This window comes from Numenius arquata, chromosome 9, assembly GCF_964106895.1.
Source record: "Numenius arquata chromosome 9, bNumArq3.hap1.1, whole genome shotgun sequence".
NCBI lineage: Eukaryota > Metazoa > Chordata > Aves > Charadriiformes > Scolopacidae > Numenius > Numenius arquata.
Genome location: NC_133584.1, coordinates 5068364 through 5096235, shown reverse-complemented (window position 1 = coordinate 5096235; position 27872 = coordinate 5068364). Strand labels below are relative to the sequence as shown.

The following is a 27872-nucleotide window of genomic DNA, read 5'->3' as shown; positions in this document are numbered from 1 at the left end:
GGCAGACACTACGCCCAGCAAAGTCTCACCACATAAACCTCCATTCAAGGCTACAGTTAAGAAATGGTTTTATACCTGAACATTTCCATACAGCTACGACCAAGATAAAGAAGTCATCCAGAAGCTGTCATAAAACCTACTCAAATACTTATTTTTATCCTGTTTCTTTGCTCTGGCTGCCACATCTGCAGTTCTGATGGACTCCATCTCTTCTATCCAAAAGGCTGGAATCCCACTAGTGATTAGTCCAAAAATAAGTTGAGGGGGGAAAAAAACTGCTTTCACAGGAAAGAAATGAGGAAATGCATCCTTGCGGGACATAAAGTGTCTATTTGAGGTATCTCATCAACACAAGTCTAACAAAGGTGTCACCCTCCATCAGAAACTTAATTTCTGGAAAAAACCAGGATGGATTAATGTGAAAAAACGGATTTGCAGCACAGACCATTTAAAAACCTTCCAAAATATTCGCTGGTGATCCAAGCCAACTGCCAGCGTAACTTGACAAGACCGTTGTCCATTTTGACCACTCAGGTGCATTTCTTCCCCAAATAAACTCCGAGACGACCGTTAATAGTTATAATTCTAGTGGAAGAAATCTTGATGGTCACATTCAGCCCAGTGCTCTGCGAGAGGGTTTTTGCATTAAGGAGTAGGGCAGGATGGAGACCAGTGGAGAAAAAGGAAGGGAAAAAGCCATCCAACATCTCTCCCTTTTGAGCCAAAATCCTACAGCATGCTATATTTGTTTCTATAGGAACATAAATATTGCAGGGATTACCCTGAGGCGTAGCCCAAACAGCAGCAGTCTGAATACAGAATACAAAACCCCAGGAAATAAAGCTAATGAAAAGGATTTCTTGTAGACACATCCAGTGGGAGCAAGTGTTAAAAAAATAAAGTCAATTAAAATCCACAATACTTCCTCTTTTGCAAGACTTAATTTGAGGGGAAAGCCATGGGCAATGGTAGTACAAGCCTGGGAAAACCTCACTGATCTGAACAGAAACAAGCAACCGGTACGTAAAATGTTTCTGGAGGAATAGTACCCCGAGTGTTGTATTGCTTTTTTTTTTTTTTTTTTTTTGAGTAAATTCAAAAGCTTCTGAAGTAGACTTTGGTTGCACTTAAAAGTTTTCCAGCCTGCTTTCACATACAAGCGTGATTTTTTTTTCCAGACTGATTTTATTGACACGGCTACCCTGGCAAACACTCCAACCCACGTGCTTTTCTATCGGTATAGGCTGGTAGAGCTGTGTCTGCTTTTAAGTTCCTGCTTAATGCCAAAAAATCACTGAAGGAGAAAAAACTTTCAATATACATAAGGCCCACATTCTTAGTTGCTGAATTCATGAATATTTAACGCGTAACTCGCTATCTGCAGCTCTCCCAAAACCACAGATGATGTCGTGCACCAGAACAGACGTGCGTTAATTGGGTCTGCTCTGAGCCCCCGGCATCTGCCAGCGATTACGCCCAGGAGTTGTACAGAAACACAAGCTGTAGAAGTTCTCCTAAAAGCTGTCTAATAAAGCCAAATTAAAACACGGGTGAAATTCTCATGCATGTAACGACACTGTGACTAATTGCAGGTCTAAGTAAGACTCGTAACTCCACGTTTTCAAATATGCCTTAAGCCGTTATCAAATCACATTAACGTCTACGTTGCCAAAGAACAGTACAATCAGAAGACAGGTTAAAAATTAGCCAGTGAAATTTTCGTATAAAAATAATGAAACTTTAAGACAAAAGCCAAAGGATAAATATTTAAGATCTGTTTAGTCTTCAATTAGCTCATCAAAACAGAACGCATCCTTTCGAACCTATGTTACAGCTATGCTACAGGGTGTATCTTACAGAAATGCTACAAATGGGAACCTTCTGTCTCCATAACTTGAATCTCTTTCAAATGAACATTGCCAAACGTCGAACCTTCAACTGAGAAGTTTATTTGACAACAGGAACTGAAGACAGGAAAAAAAAAAAAACCAAATCAGAAAGTGCTTAGCAACTTCCTTCCAAAATAAACCCAAACATCAGTGAATTCTCTAAAGCCTTTGGTGCCATTTGGGTAAGGGCTCTCACCACGTACGAGCACGTAACAGCAATGGGTTGTCTTAACTTGGAGCTTCAGTGGTTAATAAAAATATTAATAGCATCTGCTATTAGTAAGCTCAAACAGTTGTAATTAAAAACTGATTGTAGTTTTGATCTCTAGAAGATAACGGTAGAAAGTCTGTTAATAAAAGCAAAGCAATAGTCTAATTAAAGGAAAATGAAGCACAGATTTTTCTGTAATCCCAATTTACTCTTCAAGGTCATCAATTAAATATTATACATATTAATCTACCTGTCATAAACTTTCCTCTCAGCCAGTGTATGTGCATTGACTCCTTTTGATCTAGGTCAGCAGTTCTCAAACTTTACATCAGTTCCTCTTCTTTTCACAAATACTTTAGGGTCCCCCTGAATATCGCCCTAGACAATCATATATTATGCATTAATCTGCATAAAATACAAAATACATTATTTGTAGACACATACACATATTTAAATTCAAATATACACAACGACTCTATCGGCACACATACCCTTCCTTCCCTGCACAGGAGCTTAGGGATCTAGGTCTGTACATAAGGGGAGCGGAGCTGCAAAAGGGAGGGAAGAGAAGGTACAAAATACATCCACGAACGTCTGTACACAGGTGATGGGGAAGCGAAGGCCAAGAAGGCGCTGCTGCCTCTGAGCCCAAGCGGCTTCCGAGAGTGTCAGTAACTGGGGAAACAGGTATTTGTTCCGCACAGAGAGGGAAGACAGAGGGAGACGCTCATCCCACCGCCTGGGTCTGCAGCATCCAGGTTGAAATCTCCTGCCAGAGGGACAAGGAAGGGTGCCCTAGAGATTTGTCCTGGGGCAGGGCATCCCTCCTGCCCCCGCCTTGCAGGTCCCTCGATGCAGGGGTGGCTGCTCCTACGCCCAGCTCTGGAGGGACCTCATCAAGCAACCCACCCTGCTCCTTCCTCAGGCTACTGCAAGCCCAGCTCATGCGAGCCAGCAGACAAATAAAAGGTGCTTGGAAGCTTCCAGGGAGGCAATGGGAATGCGCTACAGGGAAAGACAGGTTAGAAGAGGTATCAAGAACAAGAGCATCTGGGCTACGCTACCCCTTCTCCACCTCCAGTCTTTAAAGTACACTTGTCTCCACATGAGCTAGTCCTGGCTGCAGTTTTCAGCCCCTCACGCCTTTCGGAACCTGAACCCCGAGTCTTCTCAGACCTTGTCAGGATCCACTCTGAACCCCCAGTTGAGAACTGCTGGTCTAGTTTAACTAGCAGCACGTGAAACTACAAACCTAACAACTTAATGCCCTCTTAGTAGATAGCAGCATACAAAGAGTAAAGTAACATGTGCTTCAGTTGCCTCTAGCAAGAGGATCGTGCCGTTGCATTTCAGTCGCCCGACGATAAGGATTTTGATGAGACATCTACGTGGTTTATAGTATTTCCAGGCTTCAAGAAAATACTACAGTGGCAGAGCTGAGGGTAAGCCTACACAAGGAAAACCGGCTGCCAACCTACCCCTTTACAAACAATTTGCTCAAGACTAAAAGAAACTCAAGAGAGCACAACTAAATGCATAGCATTTTACTGTTATTAGTGCTTCCACAGCGTCTGTGGACACTTCTGTTATTTCAGTCCAAAAACTGCTGTATGTGGGAAAAATCTTTCAGAATACAGCAACACAATTTAAACAACGTTTAGACTGGGGTGTTAATCAAACTTATAAGATAAAGTACACGTTGGGGAATATTTAACCTACCACCGCATGTTTCACTTCATGTATTTCCATGAACTCCCGCTTCAACTCAAAGTTTTACTCAGGCTTTACCCCAAACCTGTTAATTCTTAGAAACTACAGAGGATTACCTGGTATAATCAAAGGAATATTTTTAAGTCTTTATGTGGGGAAAAGCCCGTATGTTTAACAAAACATCATAGTAACGCTCATGCCACAGTGAAGATGCTGGCGTATTACTGGCGGTTCTGTCACTGAGAAACTGTTGTTTAAACCTTCACATTCACCCCTTTAGGATTCTTTCAACGAATTGATACGTGCACAGATTTTCAACGCAGGTCCAAGCTTAATATTCATTGCACTCATAAGGTGATCCTCCTTCAACAAGAGGAGAGCTTGTCCATCAATTTCTTGTGCTCTAAATTCATCCGCAATATCTTGACAACCTGCAAGGCAAGAGGAAAAAAAGAATTCCTGGGTTAGAAATGTGCATTCTTAGATGCAATGACTGTCCACCCTAGAGCTTTTCAGCTGCACAATTTCCAATTTCCCTTCAACTTGTGGAACCCAAGGTATATGCAAGAGTTCAATACCACAATGGGAATTTCCAGGATAATCTGAAAGTAATTTTTACTACAGCCTCTAATTACACACTATAATTATCGGAGAATTACTCATTGGAAATTTCCAGTCCCGTTTCTCATTTCATTAAGAGGAACACTCACCATCATCTCACAATTGAAAGAGACTGGCAAAATACCACTGAAAAAGCAATCAAATAAGAGCATAACTCAAGCGGGTTCTTTCCAGCAATAAAAAGACATGCATATTCTACCGCTATGGACAACTCCGTGAGGAAATTCACGTAGCTACAATTTCTAAAAGATGTTAATTCCATCTATATGTTACCACCACTGGATCAAGTAAGCAGAATTTTGATTTATGGGCTTTAGCAGAACTGTCCCACAAAGACATTTATCATCAGTTACCTGAGAGAATATTCTATACACAGCAATAACTCACTTCGCAAGTGCAACTTTAAACTCGTTGCATTTTATTTTTTTTAATTATAAATATAATTATAAATTCTTTTTCTAAACATGAAATCACACGGTCTCAGGTTACTGAGCCTACAACATAAGCAAAAGGGCTCTCCATGGGTTGGACTGTCCCAAGTAACTGAGGGCCCCTTTCCACTGAAGACCGCCGTGGAAACAAAAGGTTCCTCAAAAAGAAGTTCTGGACGTGTGTTAAGCAGCAGCAGTCAGTTATGCCTGGCTGTACGGCAGCTCTGTTAGATGGACAAATGGCTTCTAACAACGTGAGTAAGAGCACTCTTTGTCAGTTATTTATTTGAAGCTTCTTTCCCCATAGCCACATTTTTCATGTTTTCTATATATTTATGTTCTCGATCCAGTGGTCTGTCTGTCTCAGAGCCTGTCAGGCACATTTTAATTTGTGCTCCACCTTCCATTCCTGCTTTCAGTTATTCCTCAGTTAAGCCTATTTTTTGGCATTTTTCTATTTTCCCCTGTTCTAAAAGTATACTATTACAGAGACATAAAAATATTGTGAAGAACTCCTTTTCCACCCCAGATGAGAGCAACTGACTAATTTCATGTCCTTTTGTGTGTTCGGCTTTAAATTCTATAAAGAATAGCTAAGTCTAATTTCCTGATGGATTTACAGGTGTGTAAGAGACAAATAAAAAGGAAACATGGAAGGAAGTATAGACATCCAAACCTTAATTCATTTGGATTATTACTGTGTAGTGGTTGTAGCATACAAGGTTAGCAAAGGTTAACTTTTCACAAAGAATAAAACACAATTTCTTTTTCTTAATGATTTGTTAAACAGACCTCATGCAACAATTAGCTGCCACTTTATTAAGGAAAGGGAAAAATTAAAAGATAATTTGAAAAAGGAAAGGTCATCTTATGGAATTTTATTGTAGCCTCTGGCTGCACCTCTAAACCTTTGTAGTTTAGGTTACAACTGTGTAAACTACAATCCCCAAAGTAAAACAGTCACTCGGTAGCAGCTGGCTAACTTTTAATCAGAATTAAGGATGTATTTCTGGGAAAGGTATCGCTGTATGTCAGACTTGAGACCTCAACACAGTGATTATCAGTCCACAGCATTTACAAAGAATCCAGGAGATCAAGAGAAGTTTTTACATTTCGGAACAAAAGTGGTCCTATTAAAATAGACAATAACTGGTGGTTGTTGCAGGCTTTTTTCCTTTAAGTGGGACATGAAGTGTTTCCGTCCAACTTCTCCTAAAATACCTTTTATCAAAGTGATTTTGGAAAAGCAAAGGATGACAATTGAATGCATTTCAGTTCCTTCATCTGAGCGCTTTCACAATTGGCTGTTGTGCAAGAACCTAACTAAAAAAAGGAAGGGAAGCAGATGAAAGACCATTAATCTCACAACTGAAGAAAGAAAGGAGGAACAACTCAACTGGGGCTTAAAGTGTTGCTGTCTCTTTCCCCCAGAAGAAATAGGTGACGGTAGAAGTGTCCTACAATCTTCATTTCTCCAAAAGACTCCAGAGGAATTCAGGAAAAGCCTGACAGGGACACTTGACTGCGCAGTTAGATCTCAGCTACAGACTCTCTGCAGAAAGCTGTCAATCAAACCAGATGTCCCTAATGTTTATGAAATGCTGACAAATCACCGTCCCCTACGACACGACAGATGGTTTGCACCAAGTATATATTAAAACAGAGCAGAATGGAAGTCAATTATATTATTTCTTGTATTATTCAGCTCTGGCAGCACATGAAAAAAATATTTTTTCAAAGAGAGTAGCTCGAGAATATGTTGAACGAAATAAACCCCAAAATTGCCAAAACCCATGAATGTAGCTATGTAACAATAAAAATTCTGGTAAGTTGGGAATATAATTTTAAATACCTACTGAACTTTTTTAAAAAAAGTATTTGAGACACTAAGTCTTTATATGGACGGGAATGAGTAATTATAATACATTTTCATTAAATACAGAAAAATATAAAGTTCATTTAAAAATCAAAGACTACCTTGTTTATAGAATACAAAAAAAAACCCAGACCCAGCAGCTGGTGAAATATTCTAAAAGTAATGGTTTTAGAACAGAAAACACATTTTAAGAAGAATATTTGTGTTTTCACACTTGCAAGTGAATTGTGTTTATGTGGTACTTTAAGTTTTCTAGGACAGGAAGTTTATTCTTTTGCAGAACCTAAGGTCAAGACATTATTGAATTAACTAGAGCCACAAATCTATAAAAATAGTAACTCAAACCAGCAGAGATACAGTTCTATTCCAGTAACACAGCTAAAGTACACAAACACGAATGACCGTGTCTTAAACCGAAGGAGCTTTGCTTGTTTTTTTACACAGATCATTGCAGGTTCCCAGAAGCAGATAATGTAACTTAATTGCAATTTATAAACTACCGAAAGAAAGGTACTTCAAGAATGGCTTTTGCTGATTTAAGACATCTCTTAGTCAATTCTCTGCCTGACATACTTTATATAATATTATCTGTCAGAACCCACGTGTATGACTTCGCAATGAAGATAATTCCTTACAGGTTATTAGCCTAATGAGGTAACATAGAAAAATGGTTTAACATTCCAGAAAAAGCAGAAAATTAAGAAAAAACTTAACCCGGGTCAATGTTTTGACACGCGAGTTACACGGGTAAACAACAGAAATTCTTGTACAACTGCTGTTATGGAGACCTGCCTCGTTACCTGGAAGGATTACAGTAGCTGATCAGAATGGCATCCTAGGGAAGGAGTGGGGAGTGAAACTTTAAAGCTTAAGATAAAGCTTATGATAAAGCTGGTATCGTTAGGGAATGATAAGTAGATGTCAAGTAACCCGAAGATGATGTAAAGGTAACTCTGAACATTCTAAAGGAAAGTTTGTAAATAAGGAGAAACACGTTTATTTTCTTCTGAGAGCAGACTGTGTTTACCAGGACGCAGAGTCCACATGCAGAAGTTCTCTGCATTTCAGTTACTAAGCAAAGCTCCACAAAACAGTTTAGCTTTATAGAAGAAACTTGCTTACTCTTTTTTAACAGCTTGTATCGGGACAGGTCTTTCAAATTTTTGAGTTGCATAAAGGGAAATAACTCTCTTCTTGCTTTTCCTACTGAATAAGCAGCAAGTAAGGGGGGCAGAGAAGACAGACGTGTAAAAGGAGGAAGTGTGTCTGATCTGTCTACTGACCTCTGGAGAGAAGTCAGACTGAAGGGAGGAACAGCTCTAATCTCCATCAGCTGGGATGCAACAGCAGAAGTGGAACTAGTTCTATCAACATGGGATTTGTGCTGAAGGAACAAGGAAGAGGAAACAAATCACATTCCGATTTCTATCACCAACTAATGAGTACACTAGTGCTGTTCCCACGCCACCTCCTCATCGCACTGCCACTAAAAAGCAAGGAATTTTACTGTTAAAAAAACACCCGAAACAAATCAAAAGGAACAAGTTATTGAAGTTATTGCACGTTACATACCAGGCAAAGAATGTATAAAGGCCCAAACTTCATCGACAGTCCATACCGACGGGTCAGCTTGCACCACAGGTAACAAGTCAATGCTCTCTGGCATTTTCCTAATTCTCAGTTCCCTAAGTTCACGTTCTCTCTCTCTTTCACTCTGTCTTCGCAGACGGGTGGTCATGGCAGTTGGAACAGCATCTTCATGAGTAGCCATATCTTCTTCTGCAGATGGATAAGTAATTGGAAGCTGGAAAACGTAGTACAAATACACTACAGTATTATATTTTATTTGTAATTCCCAAAACAATGCCATAGTTTGAAGCAAATATTCCACAGACCTGTCTAAGAAAATGATCTCGTGACGCCCCATCAGGGCCACTCGGTCGACGCCCGCGTCGCCCAAGACTTTGGCTATCTGATTTCCGATTCCAACGACTGGTCTTGTCTGACGTAAACAGCCCAAATTTCTTAGTGCAACTAAGGCTGTGCCTAAAGAAGTAAGATATATTCAATAATGCACTAATAGGTCTTTGGACTGAAGTCAATCAAGTAACCATAAAATTACAGTGTTGTAGAAACGCTGCCTAATTAAAGACACCAGCAGCTGCCACAGAAATGCAAGAGAAAGGTATCTCAAAGGCCATTTACTCAAACCCCTTGTCCTGATGCAAGATAAGGTACATCTAGATCATCCCTGGAAGATGTCCGTCTTTCCCATTCTTAAAAATTTTCCATGATGGATATACCTTTGCATTTTATCATATAGTCCAATCTCGCTTCCCTAAAACATCCACTAAAAGCCTCAAGTCACACCGAATCTTTCGCGTTCATTTTCTCCACCTGGCTGATACCCAGTCAAAGTAGGATGGAGGCAAAAAATCCCAATTTAAGGGGACGAATTCCTTTTTAAGATTACTTCACTGGTGGTGTCCCAACAAGTACCAAATCAAAAATGCACATTCCCACTACTTAAAATGGGAATGTCTCACACAGGGATTAAAAAAGTAACAGCCATAAGAGAGAGATGGTCTCTAGGCATATGATGAAAAAAAAGAACTAAGTGGTGATTAGAAATGGGAAACTATTCCCCGTTTCTAAAAGAACTGGGATTAAACATCAATTTTCCAGCTGTAATGATGGAAGATTTTACATTCAGATCTTGACGATGAATTCTTCCTCTCTCAACTGAAACAAAATAAAAGCAAAGTACTAAACCCAAAGAGAAACAGAAACCAGCTGTTTTCCTCTGCCAACCACGTACAAGCAAATGGCATCACTTATTATTTCCAAGAAAGGAGAAGCTTTAGAAAAAACTAAATTATTTATGTTTATGAATATTTCTATTTTACTCTATGCAAATAAAGAATTTTTACACTGTTACTAAAAACATTTAAGGATTTTTTTTTTTGTCTATGCAGCGTTTCAATTATGCCAAGATAAACTGAGTGGGTTTTTTTCCCCCAGCATCACAGAAAAGTGGAAGAAAGCCCACCCGGCCCAGCATTCTTCCTCTGACGTTGCCCAACATCAGTGGGAAAGACAACAGGAATATGGGAAATACGTAACGATTTGTGGCCCGTGAACCTCTGCACCAATTTCCAAACACTTAGTAACCCTTAATGGATTTCTCTTCCATGATACCCATCACCTTCCCATAAGCCCAACAGCATTCACGGCACCCTCTGGAAAGAGGTCCACAATTTTACTGTAATTCCCTTCATCTATCTTCTTGAAAGACATTATAATCTCCCATAGTCCTCTGTACCCATATACTCTGCAAACTCACTTTTTACCGTTTCTTTATTTTTCCAACATCAGATACTATTTGGGTGCTATTCCGTTAACCAAATAACGATAAGCAATAACTAGACAGCGTACCTTTTGGCACAGGATGTGGAGCAGAATCTTTTTGACCGTAGAAACTTATCAGAATATCCCATTTTCCCACAAAATTCACACTTCAGAAGTTCATTTTCAATTTCATCCAGTCCCTCTAAAGAAAGGAATGAGGCATAAAGAAGTCAGTTTCAATGACACAATTATGTTTGAATTTCTCATCTGAAGCAGGCATGTAGAAGACTTTCAAATAACTAACACATTTAATTAAAAACTTTGATTAGCAGAAAATTATGAAAAGCTAAGCAAGTCATAGCTTAGATCTTGAGCAAACTGAACCTTACTGAGCCTTCAATTAAGTTATTCAATGAACTTAATCAGCTTTTTTGTTAAATTTCAACCCATCCATGAGCAAGTATACCCTCAAACACAGCGAACAATGAAAAAGAAGTGTTACAGTCCTCATGAATTGCTTATAAAGGGTTCATTAAGAGAACCGGGCATTCCACAGCTCCGATTCAAGCTCTCCTGTAATGACATAATGCATTACCCTTTTAAAATACTTCCTTTGAATAAGCAACTGCTACAACCAAAGGGACTTGTGAAAGCAAGTAAAACATTGAATCTTATCTTTGAAAAAGATAAGCTGCACGTAAGAAAGAAAAGGATTATAGGGCTACAAAGATGATGAGGGGCCTAGAACATCTCTCTTGGGAGGAAAGGCTGAGGGTCTTTTTAGACTGGAGAAGAGAAGACTGAGGGGGGATCTGATTAACGCCTATAAATACTTAAAGGGTGGGTGTCAAGAGGATGGGGCCAGTCTTTTTTCAGTGGTGCCCAGGGACAGGACAAGAGGTAATGGGCACTAACTTGAACATAGGAAGTTCCATCTAAACATGAGGAGGAACTTCTTTACTTTGAGGGTGCCAAAGCACTGGAACAGGCTGCCCAGAGAGGTGGTGGAGTCTTCTTCTCTGGAGACATTCAAAACCCGCCCGGACATGTTCCTGTGCAACCTGCTCTGGGTGGACCTGCTCTGGCAGGGGGGTTGGACTAGATGATCTCCAGAGGTCCCTTCCAACCCCATATCATTCTGTGATTCTGTGATAAGCATCTACAAATTCACAGTCTACAGTTACAGAGTATTTTTCTGCTGTTGGTGAGATGAGGAGGCACTTTTCCTCCTCCTTGTGAAGAACTCAAACACCAGCCGAGAGAAGAAAGTTAACCCGTGAAAGAAAAAGCAGAAAATCTCAAAAGAAAACAGCAGAAGGCACCAAGGCAGCCCACGTCACACGCTGAATGTCTGTGCTCTCTTCTGCTGGAAGCGTATTTAGTGGGTAAAGCATGATCTGTACAGTTTAGAATAATCCCACCGTATCTGCAAACCAACTCGCCTCTGGCCTGGAAAAAACCACCCTTATCCCCATGCACCATCTGTGAAAGGAGGGAAGGAGTGAAACCGGCAAAAACTGAAATGTAATATTTTGTGGTCATTTGGGTTAAGAACTGCAAGCCACATGGCTATGATCACGGACAAAATACACTGCTCAAAAATTGAGAGAACTAAACACACATACATTTCCCCCACATTTCTAATTTACCTGAGCCACTGTTTCATATACTTTGCCTCTTGCTATTCACCCTCTGTGTTCGTACTTTTAATTTTACATAATTATTTGCAAAAATTGCAAACCAGCTTTTTGTTCTAAACTCTTTGTTAAACTCTGATGCCAGCTCACAGAAATGCAGGTATCAAAGTTTAACTGAAAGATTTTAACTATGAATTTGTAAAAGTCTGTTATAGCGATGTTAACACACTAAACTGCTTGCTAAAAATAACTATTGTACTGATAAGATAAAAAAAAAAAAGCACTAGTGCAGCAAAGAGCTGGAAATACTGAAAAGGGGATTTGAATAACGTACCTGATGTATCAGGACTCAAAGACATAACCGAAGTTATCAGCAGCATCAGACTGAAAATCACCATGTTAGAATCACAGAATGGTTAGAGTTGGAAGGGACCCTAAAGATCATCAAGTTCCCACCCCCTGCCATGGGCAGGGACACCTCCCACCAGACCAGGTTGCTCAAAGCCCCATCCAGCCTGGTCTTGAACACCTCCAGGGATGGGGCATCCACAGCTTCTCTGGGCAACCTGTTCCAGTGTCTCACCACCCTCACAGTGAAGAATTTCTTTCTAGTATCTAATCTAAATCTCCCCTCTTCCAGTTCAGAACCATTACCCCTCGTCCTATCGCTACACTCTCTGATAAAGAGTCCCTCCCCATCTCTCCGGTAGGCCCCTTCAGGTACTGGAAGGCTGTTATAAGGTCTCCCCAGAGCTTTCTCTGTTTCAAGTCTCCAACTTAATAAATTAATTAAACAAAAACTACAAACCTTCTGCAATCATATCCTCTATCTCTGTGTCCGATGAGTTGTCTGCATGTTTTGTATTCTGCAAGTCTGATTCAACACACACGACGCTCATGATTTGACCCTCCACCAGCAATCTTTTTTCTGCAGGTTGTTCCACCAGCAAAGATGAACGACTTACCTATTGCAATAAAGGCAAAGCAACAGTGATTAACTGAACAAGTAATACTTGAAAATAGTATTTGCAACTTAGCAGTTGTAGCTGAGACTAGAATCGGTTTCTATTCTGTACCAATGAATCATTATTATATAGTGCCAAAGCTCTAAATACCATTTCTCAAATACAGAGACTCACTGCTGCTCTGCAGAGATTGCAGTTACGTTTAACAAAAGAAATACATTATACCTAGAGAAATGAAGGAATGTGAAAATGAGAGACATTAAATTTGTTAATGAGGCAGGCTCACAGGTTTTAAACTGTCCATTTGTGGATTTAAATTTTCAGTAGTAATTCTCACCAGACACAGTACTAATCACACCGAGCTCAGTAAGGGGTTTGGCCACTGCTTTAAACAACAAAATTTTAACACAGACTCATCTCAGAAGTTTAAATTAAGGTACCACTTAAATTGAGGTATGTAGTAGACAGACAAATGTAAAAAAGAAGTTATTGCAAATGGCAGCCTCTGTATTTATCTCCAGATACAGCCTGTCTATTCCACTGTGTCTGTTTCCATCTAAGTCCCTTGTCACCCAGTGTCACTGACAAGGCAAACAGTAGCACTAATCCGGATTATGTAGGGAAGGCAATACAAACAGTACAAAAGGATACTGAACGGCTGTAGGAAACAGGTTACCAATCAGTGGAAAAAACATCACAACCAACATTTGAAAAATGATTCAAGATCTAAACAGCTACTAGCCGCAAGCAACACCATCCTTAGAAGCAGTTTGTTTCAAAAACTAGTAGTAAAAAAATTAATAGTAACTTTTACACTTACAGGGAACGGCTCTAACCCTTCCTGAATCACAAAACCTTCGATAACGTGGGTCAGGATCTGTGGTTTCACAATAGCCTGCGGAGGTTTGTTTTCTAGGCTGGGGATGCTGTTGGGCATCGATGTGCTGTTGCTCCTTGTAGTTGCTGCTGGAAGCAAAAGAGGTGGCGGTGGAATAGAGGCATGTGAAGGGTCAGATGGAGATTTAATTACTGAGGCACTGACTGATGATGTCACTGATGGTAGTCCCCCATGTTCTGAAAAAAAAAAAAACAAAGTACGTTATGTTTTAATCACTTATATCCAACTGTTGGCTCCGAATTCCAGAACTAAGAGGTGATAAACACACCCATCTCTGTACCCATCATCCTGTAACACGGGCTCTTCCCTAGGGTTTATAGATTTTACCTTCAAAACAAGATAGTTTGCCTCGACAGACTATTCCACCAACAAACAGCTCTCAGGGAAACATTTTCCTTTCTCAATATCTACTAACTATAAGCATTAATTACCTACACAAATCACAAATCCCTGAGTCAAGAGCAGAAATCAGTATTTTCAAACACTGCATCTCAAGACTGAGCAGCTGAGGTATTTCTAACGAGATAATTTATTTTCAGGAATGCTTTGAGCCTCAATAAGCTGCAGGGTCACAAGTACATACAACATCAAGCCCCTAAGCACCCAGTTTCATGTGTAGAAAAACACATATTTTGCCCATATCACACAGCTATCACCTAAAGATTAACCGGAGATTGACACTCCTGTTAAGATTAGTATAAAGATTAGTGTAAAAGTATATTATATAGTATATTAGTTAAGATTAGTACAAAAGTATATGCTAAAGGCTTCAAATAAGCATTTTCCGTGATATATGTTATCCAAATACATATATAAACTACATCTTCGGGACTGAATCATTTGTTCTATCACATGGATCTCTAATATATTTCATATAGTTTCTTTTACTTAAAAAATGACAGCAATAAATTATAACAAGGATGAAAATCATAGATTTTTATTTTAAAACACCAATAAGGAGCAGAAGTTTCTAAGCAGAACAGCTACCTTAGCTTGACATTTGTTCTCACCTGACAAAGGATCATCGGAATTAAGCGCCTCTCCGTTCCCCAGGGGTATGGCTGGTGGGGACAAAGTGGGTGGCGTCGGCGTTCTAGCCATATGGACACACTCGGAATCCTCGGGCATCTCTTCTTCACATACATTCTCCACTTGGTAAATCTGCATCCAACAAACTATTGCTTTAGAGAGATTTCCATTCTAGCTTAATACCTTAAAAGAGTTGCATAAATACAGTTTTTAAAAGACATTACCGGTTAAAATATGTTTCTAATCTCCTAATAAAATACTAGTTTCCAAACCGCCTACAAAACAATGAATTCTGGGGACATCATAATGTCCAGGGGAGTGAAATTAAAGTATTTTGTTACAAAGAGCAAAATATAAAGAGGCACAGCTCTCCTATCAAACAGGCCAGAGAACTCAACTTTTTCCATGTCTTATCTTTATAGTTTACTGTATTTTTATTTACATGCACATTTGTTGCTATTTAAACACTTCTGCAAAATGCAAGCTTTATAACAAAATGAGAAGTATGCAAATTGTTCTCTTATACAGCAGCGTAATCAAACTGAGCATTTCAGAAGAGTAAACCAAGACTGTCAAGTATTAGTGGTTGTAAGAGATTATAAGGTATTTTACTCAAAACTATTAAAATAAATTTACATGAATTACTGACAGCCAGTTTAGTAAATTAGGATGTAAAACACCACCTTCTCAAAAACAAACCCAGCTTCTACTCTTTTGCCCGATTTCTACATGAAGTATCAGAGAGTCGAGATTATCATTACCCTCTTAATATAAATTAAAAATAAACAGCACACCTTCTTCCTTAACCTGTTGGTAGCTTGAAAAAAGCCTGCAAGAGCTGCTGATTGTTTTGCTGACATTACTCTCATTAGCATGTTACCACTAAAGCTTCTAGCAATGCCATCTGCAATGTCAGCATTGTTTGCGTATCGTTTTTATTTCACTGATATTTCACTGTACGTGATATTGGTCCAGTGTGAGTGAAGCCGAAACCTTCAGTTACAAACTGCAGATGCCTGAGACTAACAATGAACTAAATTAAAATGGCAGCAACGGGCAACACCAAGACAGCATCAAAAATTCCCCTAGTCCAGCCTGGGACTTCTCCCTGTGCCTGCTGGTGACATGATCGTCGTCCTGGGAGCTTGATACGGTTTTGTATACGCTCTATACTTTTTTTTTCCCTTTTTAAAAATTTTCTTCTTATTATGTATTATTTCATTATTATTAATTTTCATTAAAGTAGTTTAGTTTTTTCCTAAACTCATAAATCTCTTTATCTCTTCCTCTTCTCTCTTTTTAAGGAGGGGCCATCTGTCATTCCGATTGGCCAATCCGGCCAAAACCATGACAGATGATCTTTTCAATGTTAGTACAAAATTAATTACCCAGAACTCTATTATCTGGAATAATCTGCTACACACCTTCACACCTAGTACAGAGATGATTTTCCTACTCAAAATTTTGACTGCCTGTATTATATTTGACTACATGATATTTGACTGCTTATATTTAGTAACATAAAGAGGTAAAAGCTTACTGTCCGTATGGTATATTTATCAAAATTCCATATGTCCATATAGTGTATTTATCAAAATTCATTTTGATCTAAGCGTTGTCATATATTTACTTGCTTTTTCAACTTTAGATCGCTGCAATTTCATTAGGAGGTAAGAATTTAGGTCCAAAAGTTGCACTTTCATAATTCTCGATTGATGTTCTTGACTGATGATCCATTACGCCAAAAAATGAAATTAGAGGAAAATGTCTACTGTTTTCTTAAAACACGTTTCTGTAATCAATAGGTTTCTGCTCGTGCTCTGTCTTGCACCTGGTTTATCTCCTTCTGAAGTCAATGGGCCAGATTCAGAGAAGCTGAGGGTAAAGAATAAAGGACTGTAATATCACCACTTACCACTGGAGTTTCAATTGGTACCGATGGCTGCACTTGCAGATTTACTGCAACAGTCTGTGGCGGTGGAAGAGTCTGAAATGGCAGCTGGACCAAAGCTTCTGCAGCAGGAAGTTCTTCCTCAGAAACCAAAGTGTTTTGAACCAAAACCTGGCCCTGGGAGAGAATTTCAGGCTGCACTTGTAAAGACTGCACAGACTGTAACGGCAGTTGTTGAATCTGGGTTGAAGAGGTCGACAGCTGAGGAGGAGCTGCCAGAGGGATAGGTGTGGACGGCAAGGCTGAATATTGCTGGTGTGGCGTCGAGGACACGATCTGTTGGCCTGGGGAAACTAAGCTGGGCTGATCCACCGACCCTATGTGTACAGCGGGGGATGATGGAAGCGGAAGATGCGATGGAAGATTAAGTGGTTGTGCAATTGGTCGAACTGGATTGGTGGTGGTTTGCTGAGGAGCAGCCTGCTCTGGCTGAAGAGCTGCTGGCACCAGGGAGTTTGCCTGGGACTGAATAAGTGCTTGAGGGTGAATAATTATTGTGGGTGACTGACTAGGGGAGTGAGAAGGTGGAGGGGATACCACTACTGACTGCTGGGCTGACTGGGATGGAGTGGGGGACAGCGTTAGGGGCGGAGGATGGATGTGAATAGGTGAGCAATGAGACTGGACGCTGCTGGGAGCAGGAGGAAGACTGTGGCTTGGGAGTGGGAGACAGTGCTGGGACGGAGGGGGCTCCTGGCCCGCGGGGGTCTGAAGTGCAATCGGCTGGACTTGCTGCTGCTGTTGCAGTATCAGCTGATGATGGGAAATCTTCGGAGGTGGTGAATGAAGTGGGATCTGCTGATGTTTTACTAGAGAATGAGGTTGCAACGGAGAATATGAAGCTGTGAGGGGGGGGAAAAGAAGTGACAATTAGTATTTATTTCTTTAAGTCCAGAGAACGTTATAAATATATTAAAAGAAAGGAAGTTTTTACTTTAAAGTAAGACCAGCACAACTTTTTCAACTTTTCAGATCTATGTTTAGAAGTATCTTCTTTTGACAGCATATAGTACACAAGAAAGTTTATTACGGGAATATACCAATTTCCAAAGCAATACGCAGCAATGAATAAAGGAACACAGCCATGCTTTTTACATATATATACACATATATGTACTTTCTATACTAAAGTATCTAAACTTATCTTGTTGGTGCTATTTCTAAGACTACAACTGAAAAAGCCTTCGCTTATTTAAGAATTTAATGCAACTTTAAATGGATTTAACCTTTGTGTTGAAACAGATTGGAATGGAAGAGATAAGCATGTCACAATCAACAGGGCTTGTTGATAACTGCTAAGCTGAAGTTTAGGCAATATAATTTTAAGAGACTAAACAAAATTCCAAGAGTTCAGTATGAATTAAAACCTTTCCAAGTATGTGCCTGAACTTGAACACACAAACTCAAAGGTATGAATCTAAGAATAGTGCAGTTTCCAGAGAAATCACATCACCTTTAAGCGAACCAGTGATTTGCCAGTAATTCCTTACAGCGCACACACATATTTTCCTCCACACGCAAACCTCTTCTTGTGTTGTTTTTACCACTTGAGAAACAACTCATTTATTTTGTCTTTTTTATTATTTATTCTGCTAGTGAAGATGGATTTTTTCTTTACAGAAGTGAGTTCTAAGTGCACTAGGGCTCAGTTCCTCAAGAATGTCTGCCTCACAGTCTTTCTCTAAAAGCTGCCATTACATTAAGGCAAGCTAAATTCCACAGAATTCAGACCAATTGTCCAGACTACCCTTACTCTTTCAAACTAAAGAAGGTAAAACGCAAATGCATTGCAGGCAATGCAAATGCATATCTAACCGACTGTTTATTTTGATTTCTCTCTTAATACGAAATACCAAGACTTTAGGGCACTATCCATGTGGATTTGTAAATAAGTGCTTGGTATAAAAACATTCTGATGACACAGACAAGACAGCAAAAAAATAAAAGAACCACCAGAAAAATAGATTTTTATGAGGATAAGAGGTTAGAGGTGATTTCAGACCACGTATTGCTTCCCAGAGATCAGGGACGATGTGTCCTGACAATGAGCAGACAGACAGACCAGCAAGGAGAATCATGTTTGTATTACGATACAGCTATGCATTACAATTGCTGTATTGTGCTTGTACTGTGATTTAAGAACATTGCTGTATCATGCTTCTAAAAATCCTGAGTAACACCCAATATCAACAAATAAGTAAATTTACAATTAAACATTAAATGCTCTTCACGTGGAATATCTAAAAGAACCCAGTCAGAGAGCATTGCACTCTGACAAAGCCCTAACATACTTATTAACTTTAATTACAATAACTTTCTTATCGCTCCATTTTCATCCTACCTGGTGCTATTAAGTGATGGATGCTTGATGTCCGTGTGACTGGTGTACTCCGACACTCTGGAGTTGGGCTCTCGCCTTTTCTATTGCTTTCTGAGGGATCTGGTTGGCTGCCCTTGGAGCTGGTTACAGTTTTATTGGGGCACAGAGACAAGGACTGAGTTTGACTGCTGCTCTTTGGTGGGCCATTCTGGGAACTTGACAATACACCCAACTTCTGGCTGCGCAATGTCAAGTTCTGAACCTGGGAAAGGAGCAAAAACGTGAAAATAAAACAAACCGTAGAAACATCTACGACAAACATCCAGGCAAAAGTAGCAAAAGAATGACGTTATGTAGTGCTTCTCATTCCACGTGATCAAAATATGTGAGAAGTTAAAAATCTGCATATCAACGCATCTTTTAAGCCACAAAATTTGGAGAAGAATAGTGATATTGAATTACTTCAGCAATAAAGAAAATACAGGAACGTCTTTTTTCTTACTGAACTTTTAAAAGAAATGGAAAATCTTCATTACATTAAATTTAAACTTGCATTTTTTCTCTTTTATTGTGCCTTCAAAGCGAATGACACAAAGCATCTTAAGCAAATGCAATTTTTTTTATGCAGAAGTGCAGTGGTCTGTAAGTACGTTTGCAGAGACTAACATAAACCAGAGCCTTGAGTAGTCAACGGGACCAGAACCTGCTGTATGTTATCCACGTCTTAACAAACCTGAGCCCTTTATTTCTACAGCAGTATTAGTGTAGCTTTTAATCATGACACCTCCAATGTCACATGAAACAAAAGGTTTGCCGTCTGAAATGTAAATCAGTCGATGATTACTTTCACTAATGTCTGTTATACCACAGCCAGATTCTGTGCATAATGATGCCAGCTTTCCAATCCTACATCCTGAGCTAGAATTTTATTTTCAAGACTACCCTTGTAGCGCTAATTTACATCATACTTCACATGAAAAAGAGGAGTAATTATTATCACCATCCACTGTTTTGATTACATAATCCGTTCCTCATTGAACAGTTAGTACTCGTGTAATGAGCAGCTCGTTGACATTTTACTTCTCACTGTGCAGTGTGTTAGCACAGGATGAATTCAGATCCTGTTCTGAAGACAATGGTATTTGTTTGCTTATTGGCACGTGTGAGGCATTTATTGCAATCCTATCTCTGTGAGCATAAATCAGCCTTCAGCACACCTGAACAGACAAGCTAACTAGTCTGAGACATCCAGATCGTAAATGAGGGGGGCACGTATGAAAAGAAAGAAGTATGAAAGCATAAGAGAAGAGTAAGAAGGAGAGAAGTGTCGGTTCACCTAACAAGCCATGTGTGCCGCTGAGACACTGCTAATCATTGATGATCTTCTGAGCTTCTCCAATATTTCTACATGGAAGACAATACTGTGAGATCACTACACTGTACCTTCACAAACATCCTGGCTAAACGTAATATACGCATCTATGGATATAACCAAACGCATTCTTTCTTATTAACTGGCATTCCCTACTTGCTTGGATTTGCTTATATGGTAAACAAAGACATTTCTCTAAACGCAGCTGACTGAAATCCCAAGGAGGTATTTATCACAAGGTACAAAAAAATAAAATGTTCCGGTGTTAAACCTTTTCCATTGCCTCACTGACTATGGATGAAACTGGATCTTTGCAATGTCACTGCTGCTACAGAAACTCCCAGACAGCCAAGGTTAACAACAGCTGGCAATAGGGCACTACTGAACCTTGAGAGGGCAGAGGAACAGCTTGAGTCTGGCAGGATCACCAGAGCTGCTCATCTGACTGAATAATGCTCTATGGAAATTTTGGAAGCAACAGTAGGAAGGCTTTACCATTCCCTTTTATTAGGACCCAGTGATAAAAGCCTCAGTCTCACAGTCCAGCCTATAGCATACCGAAAGCGCGGTTCCCATTAGACTCTCAGTCTCATGCCATGCCATTTGCTTTGCTGAAAACTCAGATGAAAGGGAAAGAGCTCAACATGTGCTGAGAAAGTAACTGAAAACATACTTAAAGGAAGAGCTGCAAAGCTGCATCCAAGTCAAACTGAAAGCAAGGCTCCAGGAAAGGCTAAAACAAGTTAGGAACACCATCAAGAAAAGAGCGCTAATGCAGCAAAGTCAGTGGCAGATGAACTCACTTCGACTGCATTAAGACTGGTACAAGAACATTTATTACAATGGACAAACAATGGCAAGGACTAGTACCTCCGACACTTGCATACCACTCACAAGAAACTTTTGGAAAAGCCTGGGATGAGCCAAGGTTTCAAATCACTAAGGATAGCTAATGGCTTAAGTAATAGTCCTCAACAGGTCAATTATCAAAATGAAGACAACTATTCTCTCAACTTTCATTCAGAAGTTCTTACATGAAGCTGACTTCAGTATGAACAATAGTTCCAGGGAAATACATGGAAGCCCTGGTAAATACAATGAAGATAAGCCCCATCTAAACATCTGTTGATCAATTCCACAGTATGGCTCAACTAAACAATTTATTGACCAACTTGTACTGTCTATGATGAAACTACGTCCACTCACAGCCAAGGGGAACACTGCAGACTGAGTAACGAGCAGCTATTGGTGAGAGGAATACAATTGGTACAGTACTACAAACTGTAATAAAGAAGCAAATTAGTGAGCACATCAACACGCGCCCTTCCGGGGCCAAGGCAATAATAGGACTTTTGTAAAGGAGAGTCAGTGACTCACAAACCTATTGGAATCTTCTGAAGGGTTAAACAAACAAAGTCAGAGAACGTTCAACTGGTATAATCTACTTGGATTTCTGAAAGATTTCTAAATAAGGTCCATTTACCAAAGGCTTTTAAAACTGCTAAGATAGAATATTTTTCCCGAGAGCATAAATTCATTAGATAAATGTTCACTTTTCACAGCAGAAGACTGTGACAAATACGTTCTGTAGATATTTCTGCTGTGCCGTGTGTTTTTTCCAGATGATACGCAAATATGTTGAGCAGTGAAAAGGTGATACAAGTTCAGCTGCTAACATGAAGTCATTCAAAGTAATAAAGAGGAGAACTAAATATGAAGACCCGAAATGTCATACCCAGGATCACCTCTAAATGTGTGATGATGGTAAACAGAAGACACTGGAGTTATACATAACCAGCACCCGTTAATAGTTTTTATAAGCAAGTAAAACTTAAGCACAGCATTTCCTTACTTCTCAGTTTTGGCCCGCTCTACGGGACGTACCTTTAAAAAGTTTACAGAAGCTCACCTGAGTAGCTGCAGACTGACAGGAAGATGATGAAGATGATGAGACAACAGGAATGTCAGACTGGACAGCAGCCACAGTGGTTGCAGGAGTAAAAATAAGCTGTTAAGCAAGAAAAAAAAAAAAAAGAAAATCTGATAAAAGACTGAAACTTTGAAAATATGTGAAGGAAACACAATATTTTAAAGAGAGATACATAAGCTACATGTAGCGATGTACAGCTTTTTTCCTTTCAGATGAACTTACTCAAAGAACAATCTGTCATGGTAGTCTAAGTAAATAAATTTAAAAGATAGTAATGTAAAATAAATATAATAATGTAAAATATTTGTTCTGCATATTCAGAAAAATATCTCTCTCATAAAAAGACACACGTATCATATTTCCTACAAGCGTTTTAAAGAGGTCTTTTCCTTTAATATTACAAATTAGCGAAACAAATTTAAAAAACATCAAGAGAGCAGCCCAATTTCTACAATGCTACAGAAAGAGAACTTAGAAGATCTTCCAATCTGTCAAAATGTTATTTAACAAGCAGAGTTGTTACACCAACTTTACCTAAGTTAATTAAGTTTGATAACGAGAACAGGTATACAACCAACCTGAAATTACTAACTCCCAGTGTACCGAACTGCCATTAATTTCTTTACAGGCAACATAGCAAAAACAAGCTTTATGGAAGGCTTTGAAGAGAGATCATTAGTTAGTCTTCCACATTTTTAAAGAGATCTCAAATGCAAGGAGTGGCTTTTGCTTCACTTACTGAACTTTTTTATCTGAACCCATGAGTTTTCTGTTTTACGCTTCTGATTCTCTCCCCCATCCCCTCTGGGGGGGAGCGAGCGAGCAGCTGCGTGGTGCTTAATTGTTGGCTGGGGTTAAACCACGACACCAGTGCATTGGAAAACAATCTACCTTGAATCGAGCCAGACTCCGGTCTGCCCTTCTACACAGCCAGAAAAGACCAGCACTCTTTTTCTATTTTTCCCATGTTTGATCAATTTAATAATGTAGTACACCCAGGTTAAAAAAAATACTTAAGCAAACTTCACCAGAGAACTATAGAGCAATCCTTTTAGTTCTGATGTGTGAAGTGTTTCAGAAGATATGTATTCACAAATTAGTGACTAAATTCTCAACGCTATTTGAAACTAAAGAAAAATATTTATAAATAATTTAAAGAAAAATATTTATAGAAACAAAATAAAACCTGAAACAGTCAAAGATTTTTGGGGGGGATGGGAAGGGACGATGACAATGGACAGACCAAAACTAAGCTTAAGAACTGTAATTAAAACTTACCATTTGAGCTCGCAGGTACATTTGAGCCTGGCTTGCACTCAGGGTTGGAGAGGTGCTCCCCAGCAACATGGTCTGTTGGGTAATACTGCTGCTGGTGGTGTTGGAGGTCTGTGAACGGCTTATTATCTGTGCAGGTGTAGGAGAGGTGGAGAGGTTAATCTAAGGAAACAAAAATATTGCTTCTGTCATGGAAATTCATTCATCCTAGGGTCTAAAGCCAGAAAGCCTTTGACAAAAATGGCAGGGGCGGTTGAAACCTCTAAACTGTAAAGATATCAAAAATATATTGAGCCAATCATCACAAAACTGGATTCTGGCAAGATTATACATTTTCATTCTTTAACTGCAAGCAACCATCTAGCAGTAAATAATAATAAGCAGTTACGAATATAAACAATGATATTATGACTTCTGAAAAATATACCTCAAAGAAATACACATTTACAGGACACAGACCATGAGCTTGAAATATTTTAAGAAAAATACCTGCATTCTAATATTTAAGTATTTTTAAATGTTTATATTATCTGACTGGACTGATACCTTCTGTTACACTTGTTATACAACCTAAACAGGACACTTGTTTGTGCCGCCATATATGGACTTCGATTCCTCATTCTACATATGCACATTTATTGCACAATTGATCTTTAGTATCTTCTCAAACAAAAGCTGTTGTGGTTTTGGTTTGAGTTGGTTTGGTTTTTTTCCTTCTAACCAGTCTAACAGAGTTAAGTGCCCAGCTCTTTTTCATCACTTACTCAAAAGATTTCCTTGAAAAATCCCAGCCCAATTATTCTTTTAGTTTAACATCAGACATCTTTAAAGACGTTCCCTCCAAAATTTAATGAACGAATGATTTCACTTCTAACAACTGTAAGCCAAAGCAATGCTATGAGAGCTTAAAAAAATGTACAGTTAAACTACTGAAGCTATGCACTGAAGTCATGAACAGCTTGAGGGCATGATTAATAAGCAGGATGTCTGCAGGACTAACAAAGTCCTACTCAAGACAGCTGTAGAACCATACATAAAAGACTGTGCAAATTACACATCTGAAGATGCTGCTTAAAGAAATACAGCATGAACCGAACACAGAGCTGCTAACAACTGAAACCTGAGGATGTATGATAAAAGATGATAATCAATAAAAAATGAATGCTATAAACTTTTAATCAATTTCGTGTATATATATATATACACGAATGTAAGCATTGACTTGGATTCTTTAGATTTGGTGCTCTTTAATCACTGATACACAGTTATGATTTTAACCTACAATAGTACCCTGATTAAAGAAACTGATGTGAAAAATCCAATTAAAAAAACACATAAGAGATGAAAGCTCAGGGAGTGACTCCTGCAGCGGTCTCAACGGTCACTAGTGCTTGTGGAACGAGCGGCAGCCCCTCAGAGCACCCAGAGTGGGCTGGAACTGGGGAAGCCTCAAAGGCTGGCCAGCAACGATAGGGGCTGGCAGCACCCATAAGGATCGCTGGCAGAGGCTGGAAGTGCAGCCAACACTTCTTAGAGTCATCATACTTCTATTTACTGCTTCTCTAATACTAATTTTAACCATACAAGTTTAAATACTAAAATCTTTTGTGTTTTTCTGAGTAGTTAAATAATAACCAGAGGGGTTGAGAATGGATGGAGGGCTTGGTTCAGTTACGTACCGAGGTCTGCGACATGCTTGACTGCTGAGTGACACTCCCAGTGGGGGAAGTACATTGCCTCCCACCTGACAGGCTTGCCTAAATAGCAAGAATACGTGTCAAATATTGAAACCAAAAAGTGTTTAAGTGATGTTCATATCATTGCATAAACCATCAGAAACATCCCTCTCTACCATTACTTTTTCTTTGAGTTCACGGTAAAAATGCTTTATTCAGTGGAACTAGTTTTCAGCGAAGTGCACTCTGCGCTACGGAATGCTGTCTGCAAGGTGCTAAATGCCCTTAATTCCTACCCAATTTCAGGCACTCAGGTTCTTGCTGATCAAGACTTGAAAAAAAAACTATCAGAGGTGAAGTCTATCAAACTGTTAACGATGGAGCTAACTGATCAGCTCATTCCCTAAGGTGCTCAGAACTTAAAATGAGACATCATTAAAAACTGTCATTATTAAAACTCACATCATAATTTTTATTATGATTAGAATCCTCTAAAAATAAAACCAACTTTATAAATGCTGCAAAGAACACCCTTATTCTAGAATGATAATTTGTGTGTGCACATCCAAGTGTCTGTAACAGTACACTATTCCAGCCCTTCAGATAAACACAGGGACAGTGAGATTTAGGTTTCTGTATTAACAGCCTGAATACCAAAACTTCTTTGCCTTCCCCAATCTGATTTTCTTTGCTCTGTCTCGGTAATGGTATAGGCACACACAAATCCATCACAAAAAAGTGACAAACCAATATGTTACCACGATCTAATGGAAAAGGTATAGAAGAAAAAGCCAGGAGCATAGGAGAGTCAGTCCCAGTTCTGACAACAACCAGCTATATCCCCGAAGTCTTTAACTCCATTTTAGCATTTCCATGTATAAAATCGTTAACAACCACCTATCTCTGCAAGGCAGTATTCTCAATCCAAGCTCAAGTGAGGTCAGAGGAAATCTTTCCACTGCTTGACTTTTCAAAACGGGTCTCCTCCAGTGTTCACTAATGTCAAAATGTGTGCTTCAGAAATGAAATGTCATTTACTTCCTACATTTCCACACTCAGAATTAAAGTTGAATTTTGCCATTACTTATAAGGCAGCCAGATGTGTAGCAAGATACCAGATGTTCATTATTTTTCTTTTATTTCACTACGACACATTGCTATTCATTGCTTTCCCCATCAACTTTTAGAGAAAATCATGGGATGAAGATTGAAATAGTCTATTTTTAATATTTATTTTATTACTGTTTGATGATTTACACGATGCATTATAATGTATGCAATAAAGCATGGAATGGTCGCCTACTGGAGCATCTCTAACACCGGACAAAATCCTCCAAATAGTTTGGAGGAAGATACAATTTAAAATAACGAAGTCATTAGAATATAACAGTGAATTATTGTGAGGCTTTAAGCTCAGGCACTTAACCTGTTATTATGTTTGACAATGTAGTCCTACTCTAGAATGTACTACACCATTTATTTTTCTTTTTCAGCAATCTTCGCTCTCACCTGTGGTACAGTTGCCAGACTCTGAAATTGGGTACTGCTTAAGTGCTGCTGCTGCAAAGCAGCAGTTTGCAGCATGAGATGCTGCTGTTGGGCTGCATACATCTGCTGGAGGTACTGAGCAGCTGAGCTAGGAGGACGATGCAAGGCCTGCTGAATAACCTGTGACAAATCAGTAGGTAATTAATTACAATTACAAAGTACACAGCATGCTGACATGATGCTGAGGTTTACAAGGAAATAAAACCAAATAAATTCTTTTCACACCATTTACATAATACTGAACTTGCTCCATCACTGGTCTCAACCAAGTAACAGAATATAGTCAACATAAATATATTTATGTTTTCAAGGAAAAGCTGACAATCAGCTGACTATACCACAACATCCGAGCCTCTTAGGTTCTTGTCAACAAGTCCTACATAACGGTCCACTTTTTGAAGGATCAGGATAGTGTGGGAGAGACTCAGTTATCAAACCCAACAGAACGGACTGTGCAGAGTTCGAGGAGAACTAATTTAAAGAACAGCAAGAGGGGGCTGGATCCAAAGCAGCAGCTACACACACAAATACTTCTGGATTCCTGTAGTCAATGTTGGTCAAACAGCTTTATTTTCTTTTATTTTGTAAAGTCCTATGTTAATAATCCATACCCTTAGGGAATGGTGAAAAAACTAAACTTTTTAGCATAGCATTTCCCCTTCCCTTATTTGGGAGGCGGGCCTGTACCCTGCACTATTCTTAAGTTGTCTGATACCCTTCAGTAAACAACATCTTCTGAAAACCAGCAAGTCAGACACTGCGAAAGAAGACAGCAATTAAGAATGGAAAGTTAATCCTGTGTAAAGTATCTTGCAATGCCTGTATTTGAGAGCACCGTACGGGACAGGAAAGAATCTCTCCCAGCCCAGTACCTGGACGGCGTGTCGGTCAGAGCCGCTGTAGACAGAGATCTGCGGCAGCTGCGTACGGGAAGTGGAGGTGGTGGTGATGGTCGTTGTGGATGCAGAACATGTTGTTGTGTTTGGTTCATTCTCCATATTGTGCAGTGTTCGTCCAGCCTGGCAGAAATTGAAATAAAAGTCGTTCACAAACAAAAGGCCAGTACACAGATTTTAAAGGCAAAAAAAGTCTAAGCTTCACTGAGATAAAGTAACAGACAATTTTCAAATGGATAAACTTGTACTATTTGCTATTACTTGGTGGAATTTCTTGAGATGTGGTTAC

General features: G+C 39.3%; 1 protein-coding gene across 1 annotated transcript; it reads right to left on the bottom strand.

Annotated features, from left to right (window-relative positions):
• Window positions 1-1087: 1087 nt before the first annotated feature.
• PHC3 (polyhomeotic homolog 3) lies at window positions 1088-27685 on the bottom strand. The gene is made up of 14 exons (XM_074153057.1): window positions 27560-27685; window positions 26649-26807; window positions 25143-25220; window positions 23467-23625; window positions 22168-22266; window positions 18908-19148; window positions 16531-17408; window positions 14597-14747; window positions 13509-13762; window positions 12532-12688; window positions 10174-10288; window positions 8634-8784; window positions 8311-8542; window positions 1088-4241 (listed from the first exon to the last, which is right to left on the bottom strand). Exons 1-14 carry the CDS (start codon window positions 27683-27685, stop codon window positions 4087-4089), a joined length of 2955 nt encoding a protein of 984 aa, XP_074009158.1. The 3' UTR covers window positions 1088-4086.
• Window positions 27686-27872: the final 187 nt, after the last annotated feature.

What these genes read in the sequence shown, in the direction of transcription:
- PHC3 (XM_074153057.1), bottom strand. Translation starts at nt 27,685, where the DNA reads ATGGAGAATGAACCAAACACAACAACATGTTCTGCATCCACAACGACC. An exon ending in CAAGCATGTCGCAGACCTCG is followed by an intron (nt 23,626 to 25,142) that starts GTACGTAACTGA and finishes TTGTTTCCTTAG; the next exon opens with ATTAACCTCTCCACCTCTCC. An exon ending in CTTTATACATTCTTTGCCTG is followed by an intron (nt 4,242 to 8,310) that starts GTATGTAACGTG and finishes CTTGCCTTGCAG; the next exon opens with GTTGTCAAGATATTGCGGAT.